This window comes from Apus apus, chromosome 7, assembly GCF_020740795.1.
Source record: "Apus apus isolate bApuApu2 chromosome 7, bApuApu2.pri.cur, whole genome shotgun sequence".
NCBI lineage: Eukaryota > Metazoa > Chordata > Aves > Apodiformes > Apodidae > Apus > Apus apus.
In genome coordinates this window covers 20,532,308-20,553,540 of record NC_067288.1, presented here as the reverse complement: position 1 = coordinate 20,553,540, position 21,233 = coordinate 20,532,308, and the positions used below count along the sequence as shown (strand labels likewise).

Sequence of the window (21,233 nt, the reverse complement as noted above, 5' to 3'; positions counted from 1 at the left end):
GGGACTCAGCATCAGAAGCAGAACTACAGCACTGCCAAATGCACAGTAACACCTCTGTGTGCTTGCTTCTAAAGGGACATGAGTCAATCTGAACCCCAACAGTAAGAAACATGGCATTACAAGCATTTCTAAGCATCATTCCTCCCAAACTCCCCGACACTGCTCCTGAAAGTGTATAATGTAGTTTTTGCTTTATTCTTGCCATTTTTTTGACTGAAAAAGCTCAAGAAAAGGAAAAAAATCCTATCATATACAAAGTGCAATCAGATATACAAACACATACTCAAAAAGAAACAGCAAAATTTTTTTAGCTTCCTTTAATCTCTTTGGTTAGCTTTATGCTCCAGCTCACAGGATAGCATCGAAGTACTGGAGCTATATTTAAACCAGTTTGCTCAGGACTGGAAAAGGTTTAGCTGCAGCTATAGCAGAAGTCGGTGCAGGTGTTTACCTGGTTTCTCAGACAGCTTCTGACACCCAAGTGAGCTGATCTAAAGTTAATTCAGACAGACCTCTGCTATGCTGACGTCTGCAGGGAAAAACTACTCTTATGTATAGGAACCTCAGATATTTCCTCTGGTGACAGAAAAGTAACAAATAAATCTGACTGGAGAGGGAAAATGCCTGAGATGATGGTATTTTCTTTACCTCTTCATGTGCATCTGATCTAATGTCTGTGCAGTCCAGCACCCACCAGAAATACAACACTGCTCTGCTCTCTCTTACAGCCTGGGGCAGGAAAATGCAGCAGCCAGGTTTCATGAAAGGTCGAACAAGTTCAATTCACAGAAATGCTAGAAATGAACATAATCTGTTTTACTTTGGAAATAAGAATGGGGCAGAACTTGCTTAAACATGCACTTACTCATATTATTGGTGGGTCACTGTAAGAAGCTAGCTGTTGCCTAATCTGATGGGCACCTGCCAGCTCCATGTCTTTCTGAGGAACAAATAAGGATTTCAAGATTAAATGACTATCTGAGGCAGTCCCAGAAGAGTAAAGAATGAAGCTACAAACTGAGATTCTGAATTACAGATGGGAGCTCCTTCCATTTCAGGGTAGACAGATGTCTGGACAGAAAGAACCAGGTGTGTCAGGTCAAACAAGGCGTTTAGAGAGGGATGCATGGTAGAATTTCTTGGATCATCCTCCCGCTAGCCACATGCTGCCCCCTGTGAGTGGGTGCTCCTGCTCTAGCACAAAGGCCTTGGGTAACACTCAAACATCCCAAGTACTCAAAACACGTAACTCATAGTGACAGTAACAGCAGCAATTAAATCAACCCAAAACCTCCCTTTCCACCCCCAAACATTATTACCAAAAGGGTTCATTAAGAGTCATTAGTTCACCCTTCCTTTCAGACCAAATGAATGGATTCCAAAGCATCAAACTTACCTTAATGAGGAACAAGAGTGCAGCTGGGTATAGAACATGGCAGAACAGTCACTTCTACATGGACACAACCTCACCATAATAAAAGCACTTTCATCTAATCTGTCGTTATCTTTAGGAATTCAATGACCTCCATTTTAAATAAAAGGCATTAGGCTGACAGAAATCCTCTGGGAAAAGCCAGAGAGCAGCACGTGGCTTCTGTTTGCTCTCACAGAAATGTCATATTTGACATTCAAACAGGACACATATATTTTAAATAATGTCAAGAACATTCTTAAAATACCTCATCAGGACTCAGACGGGGGTGGGAAGGAGGGGTGGGGATGTGGAGAACTTATGTTTCATGAGATGGAGAGTTCTTTTCACAGAGATGTGTTCGGTTCCCAAGCAGGACGTATGGAGCATCCACGCGGTTCTGGTGCTGAGTCACTAATGTCATCAGGCAGGGCGGGCGCGCAGCGAGCATGTGGGGAGGCCCTGGGACGCTGCACGCTCAGCGTGCACGGCTGGAGCTCAGAGCACTCAGCTAGTTAGCATTCAATCTGTCATTTCATTTTAGGATTTGCAGTAGAAATAGGAGATGAAGAAATAGTTTGAGGAGCTTGTAACATCACAGCTGTCAATCTCCAGCATTCCAAAGGGAGGAATGACAGATATATAAGCCCATTCATATCAAAATGAGGTTCGCAGATTTTTCCCTGACCCAGATTTGCTACAGAGGCAACTTAATGCAAATACGCATAAAATGGCAATTCACATTTATTCTAAAACCACTTAGCGGGAGCTGAAAACATTAACCCCCAGCAACAGAACCAGTTCTAAAGAGTCAAGATTATTAACTTTTAGCAGTGATTCAGGAAAAAGAGAGGAAAAGGGAGAAGGGGAAAACTGAATAAATGAGGCTGTGTTGGATTTGTAGGTGGTAGTCATTCTGTCAAGAAATCCAGGGGTCAGTAAACAGGGGTAGCCAAAATCACAAGAGAATTCAGAAGGACCTTAGCATGTAATGCTGATTAACACACTAAAGTTAATCTAAAGGGACAGCTTTGAGCATTTAGGGTAGAACAGACAACACTCCAATTGGAAAGTCATTACTGGTGCATACAAGGCTGTGAAAACTAGCCAGGGACTGTGTACACTGGGCTGTCAAGCTGGGGGTTGGTTTAATTAATTAAAGTTTAAAGAAGCCAGATGTGCTTCTGATTAATCTATTTAAAACAAATCTTTGTTCTGCAAAGTAACATTGGAATGTCCAGCTCAGAAAGGGGAGTCTAGGGCAGTAGTCCTCTACCCTGCCGCCACATTAGAGGGTTAGCACACTTGAAAGGCAAACATGAGGAAAGCAAACAAAGGTGCTAATTATCCCAGAGCCATATTTGCTCAAACTTTCAAGAATTTATCTCCTTCTGATTAGAGTTTTATGCCTGTCAGCAGCAGCAGAGAAGAATTTGACTGTTCTCTTGTGAAAATGTTACCTCCTTGTGCTTAAACCAAAGCAATTAATCTAAAACGCCCTAGACACAAAACCTCAGAGGACACAACTGTGCAGGAAGTTCAGAGGCTTGCAGGAGATGTCAACCCTCCCATGGCAAAGGCCAGGGACCATTTTCCAGTTTGCAAACTTTCCACTGAATAACCCCCTTTCAACAGTGCAAAACTGCAATGGATGAGTCTACAAGAAATCAAGCTAAAAACCAACCGAAATAAACACACTAGTGCGAGAGTGCAGATGAGTGAGAGCACTGGCAGAGTTAGGGCTGAGAGTAAAAGCTGGAGATGAGAAACACCAGAAGGGACAAGGCAGACAGGAGATGGAGTGACGTGACAACTGGAGGCACATTTCAGCATTCTTACCTCTGATTGGTGTACCACCTGGTGAGGTAATTTGAATGCAAATAAGATTAGAGAGAAGCATTAGTACAAAGAGGAAAAGAAGAAAATTATAACTAAAAAGCAGAAAGTTTTTTTTTTTTTTTTTTTTTAAGCTAGAATTTGTATTAGCACGACAGGAATAAACAAAAAGAAACTGATGTGCAATAAAAGTCAGCGACACTCTCAGGACGTTAGTAAAGCTCATCACTTCCTGGAGGGCAGCATCCAGCCCTGTATCTTGCCATTAAAGCCACCACCCTCATGAATGGGGGCCAAAATAAGCTGCTGAGGTGGCGTTGCTGGCTGGCCTCTCCACTTGCATTCACCCACACCACTATTCAAGCAACTGAGATGGAGGACACGTTGGGAAAATGGTGCAGTGCCCCTCCATTCCTCATACAGAACAAGGAGGGGGTGTCCTGGGGGTTGTGTAACTGTGAGTGTGCTGGGCAGGAGGGGTGGAAAGCGCATGGTAGCAGGCGCTAGTGCAATTTTGCTTCAAGGTTAGAATGACCAGTGGGACAAAATCTGCTTGCTTAAAGAAATTAAACTAAGGAGAGAGTGTAACAAATAATTTTTGAGCCATTCTCCGCATTTGCATAACCCTTGCATCAGGTTTCCTCTGGCAAAGAAATTGGTGCCATGCAGAATTAACTTCATATAAAGAAATACTTCAAAATAAAGTAGTTTCTGGTAATGTATCAATGGCTTGCTAGCCAGACTTCTGTTGTTGCTGCCTAATTTGGATGTTTGCTGGAGAAAGGAATCCCTACCCTCTTTATAAGGCACTGGAGATAATTTTACATGCTATAATGAAGAGTATCTTATAAGGAGGGCTTCTCTGGGAGTGAGGTTAAGTTATCCTATTGCAACGATCTATAAAGGTTTCTTTTATGAGGTCAATGTGTTTATCAAGTGGAGGGTCCACTGGTCAGTGTCTGGAGCTCAGCGTACAATCAATAGCAAAGCATGATTGAAAGGAAGATGCTCCAGCTGGGCAAATTGGCAAGGAACTCTTCTAATCCCCACTTTTGTCCCCTTGGTCTTATTTTGCACATATGAAGGCTGTTAGTATAAGGGAGAGATTCATGCAGATTGAATCTGTAGGCAGTTCATGGTATGTGTTGGTTTTATGCAGATTTGTAGGATCTGAATACCAAGCACTTACCAAAGAAAACTGAGGAGTTTAAACAGACAGAAAAACAGGGTTAAACAGGACAGAGTGTGTCAAATCATGTTCAGTGTATTGATTAATAAATACCAGTATTCATACAAGAGTGTCGTATATCTCAGATTTACAGCTCATTCCATTATCCACAACAATGATCACCCAACGGGAAAGAAAGACAGAAAAGAATTTCTGTAAATACAAAGAAGGCATATTTTAAGCATGTTTAAGTTGCCTCTTAAAAAGTAACTACAATATTTATACTTATTCTTTTTCTTTCCTAACTATCCTTCCTTTAGGCAGAGTCCTTTCTCTAAGCAGGAGCAGCAATTCAAACTACTCATTTTCGCAGTTTCCTCTGCCAAGATGACATTACTCCATTTTAACTTTATGTCTGGTTATAGTTTCTAACATTTTCTACTCACACATGACTGAAGCATCAGGAAAGATCTTGCAGTGACTGAAGTTGTGGGTAATCTCTCCCTTGCAATAATAAATCTGCTGCTTAGTTATCTATCTTAGTAACTATTGCTACCCTTGACAGAACGGTCATACCCAGAGATAACTCGCATGGAATAACATAGCCATGGAAAACAGGGTTATTTCTTTTTGCCTATTTGGAAAGTTTGCCAAGTGATATTTTTTTCCTGTTTTGGTCAAGGGCCTCCCTTGCCTCTGTCCCTCCACCCATGTCACAAATCTCAGAGTTAAGAAAAGCATCACCACAGTGCATCACTTCCCACAGGAATGGTGCAATGACTTTGAGCGCATGCCCAAGGGACAGAAAACAGGACTTCCTTCTCTCTCATCTGGATGAAACAGGGTTTGCTGTTCTGCCCTAGAACTGAAAAGATTTGCAGCAGTCTTTAAATCTACACCCCGCAGAGGCTAAACCCTTTCTCTAATACTCGATCGTACACACAGAGCTCTAGGAGCAACTGCATACTTGAATCAGATTCCCTCAAAAGTAAGTGTGACCAGCTCATTTTTTCCTGTGTTAAATCCCAATCCCCCTTGGCCTCTGAATGTAAGCCAACCCTTGTGGGAGCAGCACAGAGGCTTGATGTATTTAGCGCAGTGTTTGTTCTGGATCTCTCTCACCTTTACAAAGTTAGGACATTGACTCCTCGACTGGAGGACACCATTACAGAGAATGCACAAGGCTTTTTTGTTGGACCTCAAATTTCCTCATCCAGAAGGAAGAAAAAGTTTCCATTTGCCCTTCACATGACAATGCATCTCTGGCTGTTGTCCTTCAGGGTGCCCTTTGAAGGGACCAAATCACAGCACACAGGCCACAGAGTCCCGACATAAAAAAGCGTCCATCAAGTGATTGAGGTGCCATCTCTTGAATGGTTACTGAGGCCCACTTGTGCCCTGTGATCACCAGACTGCTTTATGCAAAGGGCACCCCAAAATCAAACCTCAAACCCAATTTCTCGTGTTTGCAAGGTTGGAAATGCTCATAAGGAAACAGTTTATTTCCCCTTCATGGTAACAGACACTGAACAACACGCCATACATGCACTTCAGTCAGAAATGAATGCTGACCCTGACAATGCCTCTGTGTACTGGAAGCACACAAGCCAGGTGCCCAAAGCAAGGCAAAACAGAGGATGATACACTGGAAAACCCCATGGGATTATTTGTATTAGTATTTTCAAGTTTCGAGGACAGACTCTGTTGGAGAATGGACTTGACTGTGCTGACACAAACTTACCCCAGACTTATCAACACACTTCTTCCTTGTAGGAACCTAAACCACCAAAAAAATCACTTGAGAGCAACATCAAACAGAGAAATCAAGGCTCTTGCTGGCTGCAACAGGGCACCAGCGAAGTGCAACATGGAATCCCAGAGAACTCTGACAGCACTTTGGGCTGCTTCTTAACATAGTTTTAGGGGAAACTATTTTCAGAAGTGAAAGTACTACAAGAAAGGCTGACTCATTGCCAGCAGTTCAACAGGGAGTGTGTGTGTATCCCCTCACTGCTGTGTGCGCCACATACAGCAAGACCCAGACATGCAGCAGAGGTTCTTCCAGGACATAAAACTTCATCTGTAAACTGGTTGGCTTTGATATTGCTTTAACCCTTGTCCAGTCAGTCCCTTCTGAGAGACCATCCATCCTTGTGTGGGTTTCCTGATCCTTTTAGGTAACACTACCCTATCCTCGTTCTTTTGGGCTGTCCTTGCACACCTTTTCCCAAGTCAATGCCCATCTGGTATCTGGACTGAAAGCTGTTTCTTGCAAGAAGCTGAATGTCTTCTTCTGGGTACTGACTGCTGGCTGTTACCAGTGAAGCAGGATATGGCCGGCACTGCCATCTCACTGGACAGGCACCACCTCTTTTTGCAAGTTTGTTCTGTGCATGTTGGATATTCTTTTTGTTTCCAAATAAGTAATGCTTCCACCTATAGGATCAAGACTAAAATGAAAATGTTTGCTGCTCACTATGAGAGAATAAAAGCAGCAAGATAATCTGGTGAGCTGGTTCATGCTGCTTCTTTGTTAGAGGCACCTACAGTTTTCCAGAGAGTGACTGAATACACCTGCAGAGCCCTCTTTGATACTTGCCTGAAAGCCACACTAGGGTCTAGTGCACAGTTCCATAAGTAAGTTAATTGAAGGTGATTAAAATAGAACAGTACTTGTTGTAGTACTAAGTTCTTTACTAGAGGAAAGATGACAATGCTCCCTGAATTTCTGGAGTTTCCTTATACAGCAAAGGTATGATTCAGAATAGTTACTTATACTAACTTGGCATTTTGTTAATAAGTTTTCTGAAGTGAAGGTGTAAGAGAAATTTTTCAACTCTGAAACTCACTGGAAACATTTAAGAGTTTTGAGGATATCAATACCATCAGAGTTGCTTTGAAATCTTCAGGACCTTGTGATCCAAGAATCTTTACAGAAGAACTGTGAAGCATCAGTACAATCTGATCTATACTGAGAGAGTTTCTGCCAAATCATCAATTAATTTTAAAACATGGTTAGAGGTGTAGCACTGCCCCTTGCCTCCAGAACTCATGTATACATCACCTACAATGCCTGGAGAGTTTTAAAATCAGTTCAGCCAAAAAGGTTTTAAATGAGTTAGCATGATGAGGAGCTTTCCCAGCCCAGAGCTGGCCTTAGCTCCTGTGTCAGTGACTGAGAGGCAACAACTGAAGCTCTGCACCCTGGGGGTGAACAGGGAGCTGTCCTGAGCCTCTCAACAAGGGGTGGGAAGCATTAGCAAGATAAGCAAGGGAGAATTTTGTTTCAACCAGCATGAGTTAGAGAACTTGATTTTGCTTTGAACTGTGACAATGGACATGAAAATCTGTGTTTATTTGTGTTCTTATCTCTAGAGTAATTAGCCCAACACATACTGGCAAAACAGCTGGACTTAAAAAAGAGCTAAGGATTACTTTGGAGGAACAAGCTATGTACTGGGGACAAAGGGGGGAAAAAGTGCTCTAAATGTAAAGAGTTATGCTAACTGTCAAAAGGTTTAATGAGAAAAATGCATATAAACACATATACATGTAATAAGTAAATGAGGGTCAGTAGCATACAGGACAGATTTATCAACTGTGTATTTGCTCCTGACAAAGACCAGTCCTCTGGGGTTAAAAGAGACTAAGATGACAACTTGGTTGTCTTAAACCACAAACTCTCTAGTACCTTGACAGAAGATGAACAGACCTTTAGAAACTCATGTTCAGAGGCCCCTTGGTCATGTGATCTGACTGAATGCAAGTTCAAAGACCTGTCTGAAACCCCCGGAGCACTGCCAGCCCACATAACTGTGAGTGTCAGAAGACAGCACCTTTCCCAAACATGCTGCTGCTTTACCTCTAGCAATTTATTCCACACTAGAAGCCTGGAGAAATTACATCATCCCTCAACCCCCTCTCCAAGTCAGACTCCAAAGCTGCTTTGACCTTTATGACCTATATTTAGTATATCTGAATAATAATATATTATGTACTCGTTGAAGGTCAGACACTCTATACCTGTGATATTGGGCTCACACCATGCTGTAACTATTTTAACTGTATTACATCTGTCTAGCTTTTATTGGGTTTTAATTAAATGAAATTAAATGAGCATATATTTAGATTGAGATAGTATAAACTGACATTTATGCAGATATGCCAGGCTGGCTGTAAGATATGATCTTAATGGAGCAGAGACTTTGCAAACTATTAAACTCTCCTGTATAATGAGGGATCTATTTAAATACTCTTTTCTTTGAAAAACAACTTGAGTTCAATACGGTGTAATGCTGGAGAACTCAATTAGCACCTTGCAGAACGGATCAGAGACTGCTCAACCCATCACATTGGTCACAGAGGGTGGCTGCAGTCAGGTAAGTGGGACTCAGGCACTTCAAAGTGCAGGCCCTCTTTTATATCAACTACCAACACAGGAAGAAGCCACAAATGCAAGCAGGGGTTTAAGCTCTGGTCCGTGAGAAGTGGTAAACTTCCTGCTCCCCACTCATGCCAGAGGTGGAGCAGAGCCTTGTGGTGAATCTTGGCATTCTAGTGTAAGGTCCATGAAAATAAAACTTCACTCATATTTGGAAATCTCTTGCATTGAACTGTGGAAGCCTCTCTTATTACATTAAAGAGATAATCAATTTCTTTTGCAAGTCTGAGTATGTGTGCTGCTCATTGATTTCTAAAAGGTTCCCTTGACACCTCCCTTGGTAATTACTGTCTTCAGCAAGCAGCCAGCTCCAGAGTTTGAATCCCAGGCGAAATATTCAATTGAGATGTTGCTCCAGAACAGCGAATAGGAAGCAAAACTTGGACACAGTGACAGGTTTTATCAGTTTGTTTTTAAACTTTCTATCTCACTAAACTTGTGAAGCAGCTGGTAGAGAGGCAGCCAAGTACCTGCGAAAAGAAAGCTGGAGAATGTACAGCAAGTGCATCAGGAGCAGCCTTGCTGCTCATTTATGGTAATTTCTGATGCTGATTTAGTCAGCTGTGAAGTGAAACACATCCATGTGCACTTCCCTATTGCTGCTTCCTAAAGCTTCTCAGAATAATTAACAAGTGTGATATTTTCTTTCAGCACAAACAGATCAAGATTAAACCATATTGTGGGAGAGATAAGCTAAAGGTCACTGGGAAATTTCATAAGCTATAAATGCATTAGTATAATTAGCACTCACTGGTACATCAAGGTGGGATCGGGAGTGTGAGGCTGGGTTCTATTTTTGATGAGAGTGATGTCTCATTACCCACTCCCCCAGGTACAAGCCTACTTCTTATCATCCAAGCATCACCAGATTTATGCACAGGGCTCCTGCTACGGGAAAATGTGTCAAGATATTCACCTTGCTAGGAGGAAGATGGTGTTGCCCTGGCAGCAGAACTCATAGCAAAAGGCTTTTCAGTGCCTAGAGATCCATTGCGGCCAGGCAAGGCAGTCTGTTTCTTATTTAAGTGTGAGACCTTTCCAGACCAAAGCTCTGTACCCTTCTGTAGTTTGTGTAGGATACTGTGAGCTTTTTTCCCCCAGACTAAAGCTGCTGTGTAGTGCTGCTGTGTAGTGCTACTTTGAGTTGTTAAATAGGAACTGCAATTCACGTTGGGAAGTTGCACTTCATCAGTCAATAAAGCAATTCTTTATTTTCTTTAATTCTCTAACGTGCCTTACAGTCCTGGGAGACTGAACAATGCAGTAGAAAAACAAAGAGTTTCTTGCTAAAATGGTGGCATTCTTAGCCACCCACAAGAACTAACCATCTGTATTCCGAAAGCTAGTATTTGGCTTACCAATAAAATCAGAAGGAAACTGTATATTTCAAAACTGAATCCACCCTCCTTTGAAATCCACAGAACTGAAGCTTCTTGGATTTTTCTTTATTATTCTGGTGTCTCACAGCAAGGATGATAAAAGATCTCAACAGAAAGCAGAGCATGATCTTGCAGAGTTTATGCAAGGAGTGAAGTAGTACGTGACCAATGATTGTAAAATATCAACCAATATCTCATCATCCTAATTTGCAACTGTGCTTCTATTAAAATCATCTGAGACCTGTTGAGTTGGTAGTGAAATGTCTGAGCCTACGAAGGACATGGGACAACGTCAAGATGGTCTACTGAAAAAGTAATCCGGGTGATGTTCCGAAAGGCATGACCACTTGTCCCGAGCTGATGAAGGCAAGCATAGAAGTAGACACCACTCTACTGTCTCCTTTTAACAAGACATGATATCCTGCCAGAGAGGATCAGCTCCAAAAACTGTTTTTATATTGTAAAAGAAACAAGCTCAAAAACAAATTGACATTTGGCTTTGGAATTGCATTTCAGGGAAAAAATAACAGCAGCAAGGAAAGAGAAAAGGAAGGAAGAGTGAAGAAGCAGGGAAGGCTTACTTGCATTGCAACCTTACCCGAGCGGAGCTGCTTGATTCGCCCATTGCTTGTTGCAGTGTCTACAGGCAGGAAGTCCTTGAACCAGGAGATTTCAGGATCAGGGTTACCACTGGCAGCGCAGAGCATTGTGGCTGTGCGGGCCTTTTCCACCACTTTCAGCTGTGGGCCCATGTCAATGGTTGGGAAGCCAGCTGGGAGGTGGTCTTCTGCAATAAATGAAAACACACAAGGTTAAAGAGAAATGTTTGGGCGCAGTGATGGGATATAGTTATAATGACAGCAGTGCCATGGCACAGCATCTGTGCCTCTGCTGGAAAACAGCAGTCTGACTTCCCTACTGAGAAGGTTTTCAAGCCCTTAAAGCATATTAGGCTCTATAATGAGCATTCATTACACCAATAGAAGCTTCCACTAAATTTAACTCTGTTTAAATCAATTGCCTTGGGAAACGTCCATAATTCTCATTGATACGTAAGCTCCGTCTATTGTTGTTAATAATTCAGTAAAAGCAGGTATTTGCCTTTTTGTGGGAGGCCTGAGTTGAAGATAACAGACAAACACAAAGCCAAATAGTTTGAGGCATCTTGAAAAACAACAGCTAAGCCATAAAACCCCTTAGAGTGGTCCAGAGAGGCCCATTTTCTCTTTTTCTGACTAGGAACATTCTGTCACACTGGTAGGATAGACTGTAAATCTCTTCCTCATGCCCCCAAATCTGATTCAGAAGGCTTTTAAGAACTAATGAATGTAAAGCTAATGAGCCACACTCTGCTCATGAGCTGCATTGCAAGACTGTGCTGTGACAAGCTCCTGGTGCATTTTCTGGGCTGCAGAGAGCAATAGAGGTGTGTGAGGAATGGCCAGTGCATGCTCTGGCATGTCTTACTGAAATACTATAAAATGAAGCACCCCCATAACTGCTAAAACCATTCATACAGCAGGTACAAAAACAGTTAATCGGGTTTGCTGCTGCAGAGCACGCTCAGGTAGGCTGTGTGGAATACATTAGGCAGCCTTCACTGATAAGCCAAGGCATGCTCCAACATCGTCATTCAATAGCAGCTGCAGAACAGAGCTCATTTACTCATTCTATGGCAAGATGTACTGTACTCTGCTAAGCCTGAACTGCAATCAAAAGGACATACTTTTGCAGAAAAAAAGAACTTGAAGAACATTAAGAAGCTTTTAAAGCACCAGAAACTCAATTATTTTCAGTATGTTTCTTTTTTCCCCTGTTTTAAGAGAACTTAAGCAAACCTTTTTCTCTGACAAATCTAATTCTGCAAGGCTCCCAGCTCACTGCAGAGTTTAAACAAACAAGACCTCAGCATCTTCCCAAGTCCCAGAGGAGTCTGAACTTGCTGCAATCTGATTTTTCCTGCTATCACCACACATCTGGAACCATACCCCGCACTCCTGACAAGAGGGTACTAGCAAGAGGCCACCACTTCAGGTGCTTCCTTCTACCTGTATTGCCACACCTGTGGCACAAACACAGCCTGTGGCTACTCTTACATATTTCTCCCTACAATCTCAGGAGAATTCCCAAGACCTTTGTTTGCAAATCCAGGCACTGTAGCACAAGGCAACACCTGCTGTAAACAAAATAATGTTATGCAATATTTTTTTTTCTGTTGAAAATGAGAGTGACTGAAGCATGCAAGGTTTTCTAAAAGAAAAAAATGGTTCCTGATGCTTATTAAAAGCACAAACCATATTTTGCCTCCCAGACTGGCATTCCTAGAAACCTCTCTCACAATGACCAAACATAAATGGAATTTTTTTTAAATGAAAGGTACCATGAAAACTAGTCTTTTTTAAATTTGCTATCCATCGATTTTCAAAGACAAAAGGTACACAGAACTTAACTGGAATGACACCAGAGCTACCATTCAATAACAAGCACAGAAACACTCAATACTGAGCAACCACAGCACATACTCCTACGTAGCTGAAAAGAAACAAAAGGGTACACACAGAAGTACTGCACGGTATAGATGGAAACACAAAGGAAGATACATAAGAAAAGCAGTAAACAATTACATTCCTTTGGACTGAGGCCAAGTTGGCCTAAAGTGCAGCACCTTGCTATTTACAGTATTGAAAACAGATGTTTACTCTGGGGATGATGAAACCCTGAAGTGATCTGATCACCATGATTACCACTGACAATCTTTTCTGGTTTGTTCAAGATTTTACAAAGAATGTAAGTAAGTACACCTAAGTATCACTTAGTTAACTTTGTCCAAAGTCTGTGTGGAGGCATTTGTGCAATCTCTTGCCATCTGCAATGATCCTTTGCCCACAGAAGTGAGAGAGATCTGAAAATCCTTCACAGTGTCTGATCCATGGATATACAACCAGCCTGCTGTACTGGAGGTGACTGCTCAATCAAAACCAGCAGTTTGTGATGAGCCACAGACCAGCAAAAATTATATGCTCTATCCTTGACTTCACTGGATACAACAAAGAGATGCTGATTATAAAGACCCAGCAGCAAAGCTACTTCTGCCATACTAGAAATCTTAGATCAAACCTTTTCTGGACTCCAAAGGGAGGTACAGCACTGCTCCCATACCATGCCCCTCTGCAAGCTTAAGCCATTACAGAGCCCAGATGAGAATGCTAGGCACTTAAAAGTCATGTGATGACCCTCAGCCTCCAGACATTGTGTTGAGTCTGACACAGACAGGCATAGGCTCACTTGGCACATAGTCTTTTCGCTCTTATAACTGCACACAACCCCCAAAACTATAGTGGCAAATGACTGCAGTAGAGAATCATAGAACTATTCAGGTTGGAAAAGATCCTTGGGATCACCAAGTCCAACCATCATTCCTACTCTACAAAGTTCTCCCCTAAACCATATCCACCAACGCCACATCCAAACAACCCTTAAACACATCCAGGGATGGTGACTCAACCACCTCCCTGGGCAGCCTATTCCAGTGTCTAACCACTATTTCTGTGAAACAATTTTTTTCCTAATGTCTAGTCTAAACCTCCCCTGTTGCAGCTTGAAGTCATTCCCTCTTGTTCTGTCACTAATTACCTGTGAAGAGACCAGCACCAACCTCTCTACAATGACCTTTCAGGTAGTTGTAGAGACTGATGAGGTCTCCCCTCAGCCTCCTCTTTCTCAAACTAAACATTCCCAGCTCCTTCAAGCATTCTTCATAAAATTTATTCTCTAGGCCCTTCACCAGCTTCGTTGCCCTCCTCTGTACTCACTCCAGCACCTCAATATCTCTCTTGAACTGAGGTGCCCAAAACTGGACACAACACTCCAGGTGTGGCCTCACCAGTGCTAGTAGAGGGGGACAATCACCTCTCTACTTCTGCTGGTCACACTATTTCTAATACAGGCCAGGATGCCATTGGCTTTCTTGGCCACCAGGGCACTCTGCTGGCTCATATTCAGCCGCTTGTCAATTAGAACCCCCAGGTCCTTTTCTGCCAGACACTTTCCAGCCACACTTCCCCAAGCCTGGAGCATCGCATGGGACTGTTGTGGCCGAAGTGCAGGACCCGGCACTTGGCCTTGTTGAAGCCCAGACCATTAATATTAGCCCAATGATCTAATCTATCCAAGTCACTCTACAGAGCCTCCCTATCCTGATGCAGATCAACACTCCTGCCTAGCTTGGTGTCATCTGCAAACTTACTGATAATACACTCTATGTCCTTATCAAGATCGTCAATAAAGATGTTAAATAGAAATGGTCCCAACACTGAGCCCTGAGGAACACCACTTGTGACTGGTCTCAGCTGGATTTGACCCCATTGACCACCACTCTTTGGGCCCGACTATCCAGCCAGTGCTTGATCCAACAGATCATATGCTTATCGAGGCCATGAGCAACCACTTTTTTTAATGAGAGTTCTATGAGAGAGTTCTATGAGAAGTGGCACATCCAGTGCAGTCAGAGCCACAGCAGGTTCCCTGGACTAACACTGGTACCTGTACATCCCCATTCCTATGCATTCCTGGAGACTGACACCTGCCTGTCTGCCATGGCCACATCATCACTAAAACTAAAGCAGCACTGGCATACCTGCATCTACAAAAATGCACAGGCAGCAAGGACTTGTGTGACCTCTTGTCAATCAAACGTAGAGGCAACATGAGTGTTTAAGATCTGCAGTGTGCCTCCAGGAGGCTGCAGTCCCAGGTCACATCACTATGTGAAAAAATGCCAAGGGAAATCTGACAGCTGGTCTCTGATGACACTTCAAGACACCTGAAAGCTGGAGTTCACCTGCTATTAGTCCTAGTTGTAGTTCTAGGGGTAGTTACAGAGAACCAAGGTCACAGTGTCTAGAGCTCAAGCCCAAGGGGAGGAGAAACACTTTCTCTAGAGGTGGTCCAAGGGCCTCAGGCACCCATACCATTACGAAATGGGGGATTTCAGCTACTCCAGGTCTCCCCTGTACTGTGTGACTCCGGCAGCCCCCCAAGTCCTCCTGGAGTAGAGTGGCTGTGGAGAAAACCTGAGGTGGTCATACCACAGAGCACAGCCCAGCACAAGCCCACGCCTGCCCTGTCAGCAATGCTCCTGTAGAGATAATAGGGCTTTGTTCCAGCCTGGCTTGGCATTGCTGAATTCACTGGGATGGCGAGGGTGTCTCTGTGTTCAAACACTACAGGTGACGATAGGAGTTCAGAGCTAGCTGTTCTTGCCTTGCCTTCCCCTCCAGCAAAAGTCTAATCTAGGTCTAATTATGAGGCTCAGTCATGCCTCGGCTCCTTTCAGGCCTTGCTAGCTGTACCAACTTGTCTGCACACGGAGCTCCTCAGTAATAGCTATCCTCCTATTCATGCCAACACGTGAAAATTCAGCAAAATGAGTTTGTCAGCACTTGGTTTTATTCAAGGATATGTAGTGTGCTTTTAATGCACATTAAAGCAGGCTATGAATCTGCTTTCAAGTGCAGACTATCTAAACCAGTTTTTCCTTCTTTCAGAAGGGGTGTCCTTCTGGTAGGCTATTAGGTTAGAGCAAGCAAAATCTAGGCACGAGCAAGATTTTTTGGGACACTGCAAACTCTTAATTCCCTCCATGGACTGCAGCAGTAGAAGTAAGAATGACAGAGGAAAGCAAGAGGAGAGAAGCAGGAGGAAAGGATAGGAAAACAGCAAGAGAGAAAAAAAAAATCCCAGTGGATTTTGCAGTTATAAACTTAATAAACTTATAAACTTGAAAAATCCATGACCAGGCTGAGGTCTTGCTAGCAGCAGTAACCAAGGAGCCAGGAATGTCCCTCTGGCATCTAGCATGACAGCATGTGCAGAGGATATCTCATACTTGACAGCTCCCCTTGCTAATCTCCTTTTCGAGGTGACAGAAACCTAACCCCGCTCCTCCCACTTCTCTTACAGCTCTTTTTGTGCCACACATTTTCCATCTTTAAGGAAAAAGTTAAGAAATCTTTCCCACAGCCCCAAACTGGAGTGAAGATATCCTTTAGAGCAGTTGCAATTACGTGGCTCATCCACCAGCTCCCCAGAAAACTACCTTTCTTGAGGATGTTGCCGTGAGACACATATCCCTTGGGGTGCCCTTATTTTCTGCATCACTCCAAATACCAAGCAATGATAAGGGACACAGCAGCAATTGCAATTTATGGTATAATGAGAAGCATGGATCAGCCCCAGCATGGAACGGTATGTGGGTAACAGCTGCCTACAGAAAAGGCCTGCAGAGGAGTCTGTGGTGAGCACAGCTGTTTGATGGCTGAATCCTGCAGGATTATCCCCAGGATTTTGCTCAAAACTTGTAATCTCTCACAGAACAGAAACGTTGGAGGGGCTGGATATCAGGTTCCTACTAATGCAAGCCTCACACTGCACTCACTGGTCTTGGAGCTACGCAAGTGTCTCTTAGGGATCATATAATGGCACCTGTAAAATTGTCCCCCACCACTGTGAATTTCTTCTGTGTCGACATAGGAAACGGTATTTTAGAAATGATAGTGCAAACTGTAAACAGGTTTATAGGAGTTATTTGTCATATTCCTCTTCCTATGAAAGCCAGGCCTGCTAGTATCATGAGTCCAATTGTTCAGACTGCTGAAGGAGAGAAAAAAAAAAGATTTCAAACATAATTTGGAAATAGCAAAAAGTAGCTTTTCCATATGTTACAGCTGTAGCTGTGAGGTTAACTCTCTTATAATCTATCAAAACCACTGCCCCACTGGAAGGGGTGTTCTCAACTCATTTCAAGTGAGACACTGGGCCTTATCCCCAGACAGGCCTGGAAACAGCTTTTCTGGGCCACTGGTTCCTGCCAGCCCACATCAGCTGAGAAACTTCCAGCCCAACATCAATTTTCAGGGCTTGGTAAGGATGATTAAAACAAAAAGCTGCTTTGTTTTCAATTTGGCCAGCCATCTGAAGCCACTCAGGAGCATGCAGTGCTAGGGACAAGACAGGAAACGGATTGAGGGCAGAGATCTCTCTGATAAATGCGTTTGACTGTGGTCAGCGTTGAACAGGAGCAGGATGCATGTATCAGAAGCTATTCCACATGTTTCCTACCCATTTGGTGAGGCAGGCTGGGATCTCACCTAGTTCAAGTCACCAGGGCTGGACCAATTCTGGCAAAAGGTAGTGTGGTTTGTTGTAGTATAACACTGGAGGTTGCAGGGGTAACCCTTTTCTACTCACAGGCTCTTACTTGATGGATCAGTGCAATTACTTTATAAATTTTACAGTCTTCCAAATCTCCCTTTGAGACACTGAAATGCATTAGCAGATGCAAAATTATCAGCGCAAGGACAATAGCCTGGGTAGTTGGCAATATTAACTAATGAAAGATGTGAGCCAGTAAGATCGTAAGCACACCACAATCCAGGACATCTGTTTGCTGAATAAACACCCCTAATTCCTTCAGCACAGGTTACACAGCACAGATATTCAATTACCGCAAGACAATCAAAAGCAGTTGAGCAATCCAGCGGCCCAGAAAAACGGCATCATTTTACATGAGAAGAAAAACCCTGACACTGCCCTGTTTGGGTTCAACTGAAGCTGCACAAAGGGCATTTTATCAGCCATTTTGAGGGACGCTTTCTTCCTGCATCCTTCTTCTCACAAAAGCCCCCTAAGAGATGCCTCAAAAATATTATGCAAATTAGTGGTCTCCAAAGGCTGCCTGGTGTTGGGCTACCACCCATGTGGGGAGCAGCAGGAGAAGGAGTATGTTTGTGTGTGCTTGCTGCTGGAGCCAAGTCTCATGCAGGCTAACGAATGCCCCATCAACACTGGCTCCGCCTTGTAATTGCCTCAGGAAAAGGTGGGGCAGTGAAACCAACCTGTTTCAAAGGCAGCAAAGTCTTAATTACTGGGTTAGTAAGTATAAAACAGTTTCAGGCAGGCAGAAAATACAGTCATCTATTGATGACAAGGCTTTTAATAACAAATCTGCCGGTTTTCTATGACATCACACCAACGTGACTTGCTGAAGCTGCCTGATGAAAATGGGGAGAAGGGCACAGATGAATGGGTGGGTGTGGAAACCAGCTCCAGAAGGACTTCTCTGTGTCATGGTGTAACCACATGAATTACTGCACAAGAGTTTACAGTAAACAAAGTATTTGCTATCGCTTAGAAAGATCACAGCAGCAGCAGAACAGTTCACAAAAGAAAAAATCTGAGTCAGTTCAAAACAAAGAGGGTACTGTAAGGAAAATTCAAGAAAATGCGAGACTAGACATGGCAGAAGAGGATGAATGTCAGGCAGGTTCCTGCCCTGAGGGCTCATGGCATGGGAGCTCACGGAATCTGCTCATTCTAGAGGTTATGAGTCCATAAAACACCCAATGGAGACAATGCTACGCTTCAAGTGCCAGAAGGGTACTGCTAACGTTGCCCTTTCATGGCTGGACAGCAATTATCTCCATTTACAACCCCTGATACCTTCTTGGTAGCACAGCTGGCCATTCCCAAGCACTTGTTTATCCCCAAGGGGAAGCAGGATGGCTTTGGCAGAGAGGCGGGTGCTCCCAAGAGGAAGATATGGCAGCGCTTCCCAACCAGGTCCCACGTGGACTCAGCCTGTGCTCCTGCCAGTTCTCAGCTCCGCTTCTCACCGTGCTCCCACATGCGCAGAGGTAATGCACGGTCACTGCAGCAACATGGCACCTCCCCAGGGCGGAGCACTCTGCATCTGCTGTGCACTGGAACCCAGTGCTCCCTCCTACCCAGGGCACAACTTTGGCTCACCAGGACTGAGGAGGCACTGTGAGGAGGCACTGTGCCCCAGTGAGATGAAAAAAAAGTTTCCTACAGCCCTTAGAGATGCTGTTATCATTCAAACAACTGCCCTTCCGGCCTCATGATCTGCCCCAAGGAACTGGACAGGCCAACAGGTGGTGCCACAGATGCAGGGCCAGTTCTCCATTAGGAAATAGGTCCTCCTTCCCTTTGAGAAGAACTGCAGCGTGCCATTATGAAAGCCCTCCAGACTACACCAGGCAGCCACACATCGGCCACAGTTGCATCCAAGCTTCTCATGGGGTAGCTAATGCAGTCTAGATGCAGGCTGGAAAAGAAAACAGCCACAGTTCTAGAGGTACTGACTGATGCAACAGCTGTCACTCTCCAGCATGGCTGCCCCCTAACCAAGGCCCAAGGGAAGGCATGAGAGCATCCTGTGCACTTCCATGACCATGGTCTTGTGGTCCTGTGATCCAAGGTCTTCATAAACACTGCAAGATCTGCTGAGATGACTGAGCCTAGCCACAGCTTCAGCAGTGAACAGGCAATTAATTCCTCTCTGTCCTTCACAGATAACAGCTTGTGACCTGTGCTTGACAGAGGGCAACACAAAGATGATTAACAGCTGCTGAAGCTCACTCGGAACAGACCAGAAGTAAGTATTCAGTCACTAACTTGGGCAAATTAAAGGTTTGCACCTACAACCCACTATTTCAGTTCTTAGTTTAGTGATCTTCCTAAGTAATAACAACTTCTGCTCAGTATGTGTTAGCTGTGGAGCCTGCTGTCAGCTAGGAGACCTAAACCCATCCTGGAAGAAAACAATTATTTACCGCTTTATCAGATTAGATTGAAGCAGTCTGAGACGGCATTTACGAAATCCCTACTGCCACATCATCCTTCAGTCACTCTGGCTACCTCTACTTGCTTTCCATCCTGGCTTCCTTGCAATGACAATCACATTTCCAGACTTGATCCTAAACTGAAGTTTTCTCAAGACTGACACCCAGTATATCTAAAAGAGATAAAAAACTCAAGAAGGAAGATTATAGCAGAAGCTTATCTGCTTAGGTTAAACAAGTTTTGTGCCATAGGGCAGAGCCTCTCCAAGCTGAAGCCTCTTAGGAGGTGAGGATGACCCTAGACCTCGTGCTCCAAATCCAAGGCCACTATTCTGGCACAAATGTAGAGCAATGTCAGCAGATAAATCAAAGCCAAAGATACATTAAAAGACGCATTTTCCTGAGAGACCAGAGAAACTAGTTGCTCATGTTAATGAAGTACTAAAAAGGGTTTAGATTGTATGGCACTCAAAGTCATTTAAGGGATCAGAGTACAGCCCAGCAGAAACTACAGCAAGAAATGTAAAGAATGTGGGTAAGGGAGAGCTTACATACAAGTAAAACAGATAATATCTGCAAGAGCCCCTGCTTGAGCAAATGTCCCTTTTTTAACCCTTGTTTGGTGAGAATAAAAGTGGGGTTTTTTGGTTTCGTTGGTTTTTTGTGTTGTTGTTTTTTTTTTTTTTCCTCCCCCAAAATTACAGCGTAATTTCAAGAAGGTAAAAATAGAGTTTTCTGGGTCATATCCAACAGCTGATAAATAAGCCTAGACTCTTTCAACAACTGTTACTTACAAAAAAAACCCTAATCAGCTGGAAGTACACTTTGAAAAAACTCACAGAAGCTCTTTAAACACAATGAATTCAGAAAGGTTTTGCAGCCAGCTATTAAGACTCCATAGCAAAGGAGCAGTAAAAGACGTCCATGCTGTGCATTCAGGCAGGACTGTGCCATTTGTTGGTACCAACTGTTGAACATAACTGCCTGTAGAACTGTTTTTAATCCATTGTTTCTTTTTAATATTTTATACTGAGAAATACAACATAACTATTGCCACTGCACATTTCCTCGTGACAGAATATATACACACACTCCTACTAAAACATACCCAAAACTTCAATCTTTTTGGAGAAAAGTATGGAAATAGCTCTTATTTGTATTCTAAGTCATTTATTAATACTCTGCATTTTCCATACTACTTCACCTGCACTGATGTGATATGCTATTAGCATAGAGATTTTCATTTTTAGGATGTGCAATCAATAATGCATTTTCATATGCCATTAAATACAATGTGTGGTTAAATTAATGCACCATTTGACTTCTGATCCATGTATGTTTGGTTGCTATTCAGTGC

The 21,233-nt window shown here is 43.3% G+C and overlaps 1 protein-coding gene across 14 annotated transcripts in view; it reads right to left on the bottom strand.

Moving 5' to 3' along the window:
* Nucleotides 1-21,233, bottom strand: part of PTPRF (protein tyrosine phosphatase receptor type F) — a 382,606-nt gene that overhangs the window by 96,242 nt on the left and 265,131 nt on the right. For 7 of the 14 annotated variants that reach the window (XM_051624854.1, XM_051624859.1, XM_051624865.1 and 4 more), the window contains exons 6-7: nucleotides 10,834-11,022; nucleotides 3,251-3,268 (exon numbers count right to left, since the gene is read on the bottom strand). In XM_051624854.1, coding sequence (XP_051480814.1) covers nucleotides 3,251-3,268; nucleotides 10,834-11,022 — 207 coding nt within the window. The remainder of the gene's footprint in view (nucleotides 1-3,250; nucleotides 3,269-10,833; nucleotides 11,023-21,233) is intronic. The other 7 variants (XM_051624857.1, XM_051624861.1, XM_051624860.1 and 4 more) reach the window with 1 other exon arrangement.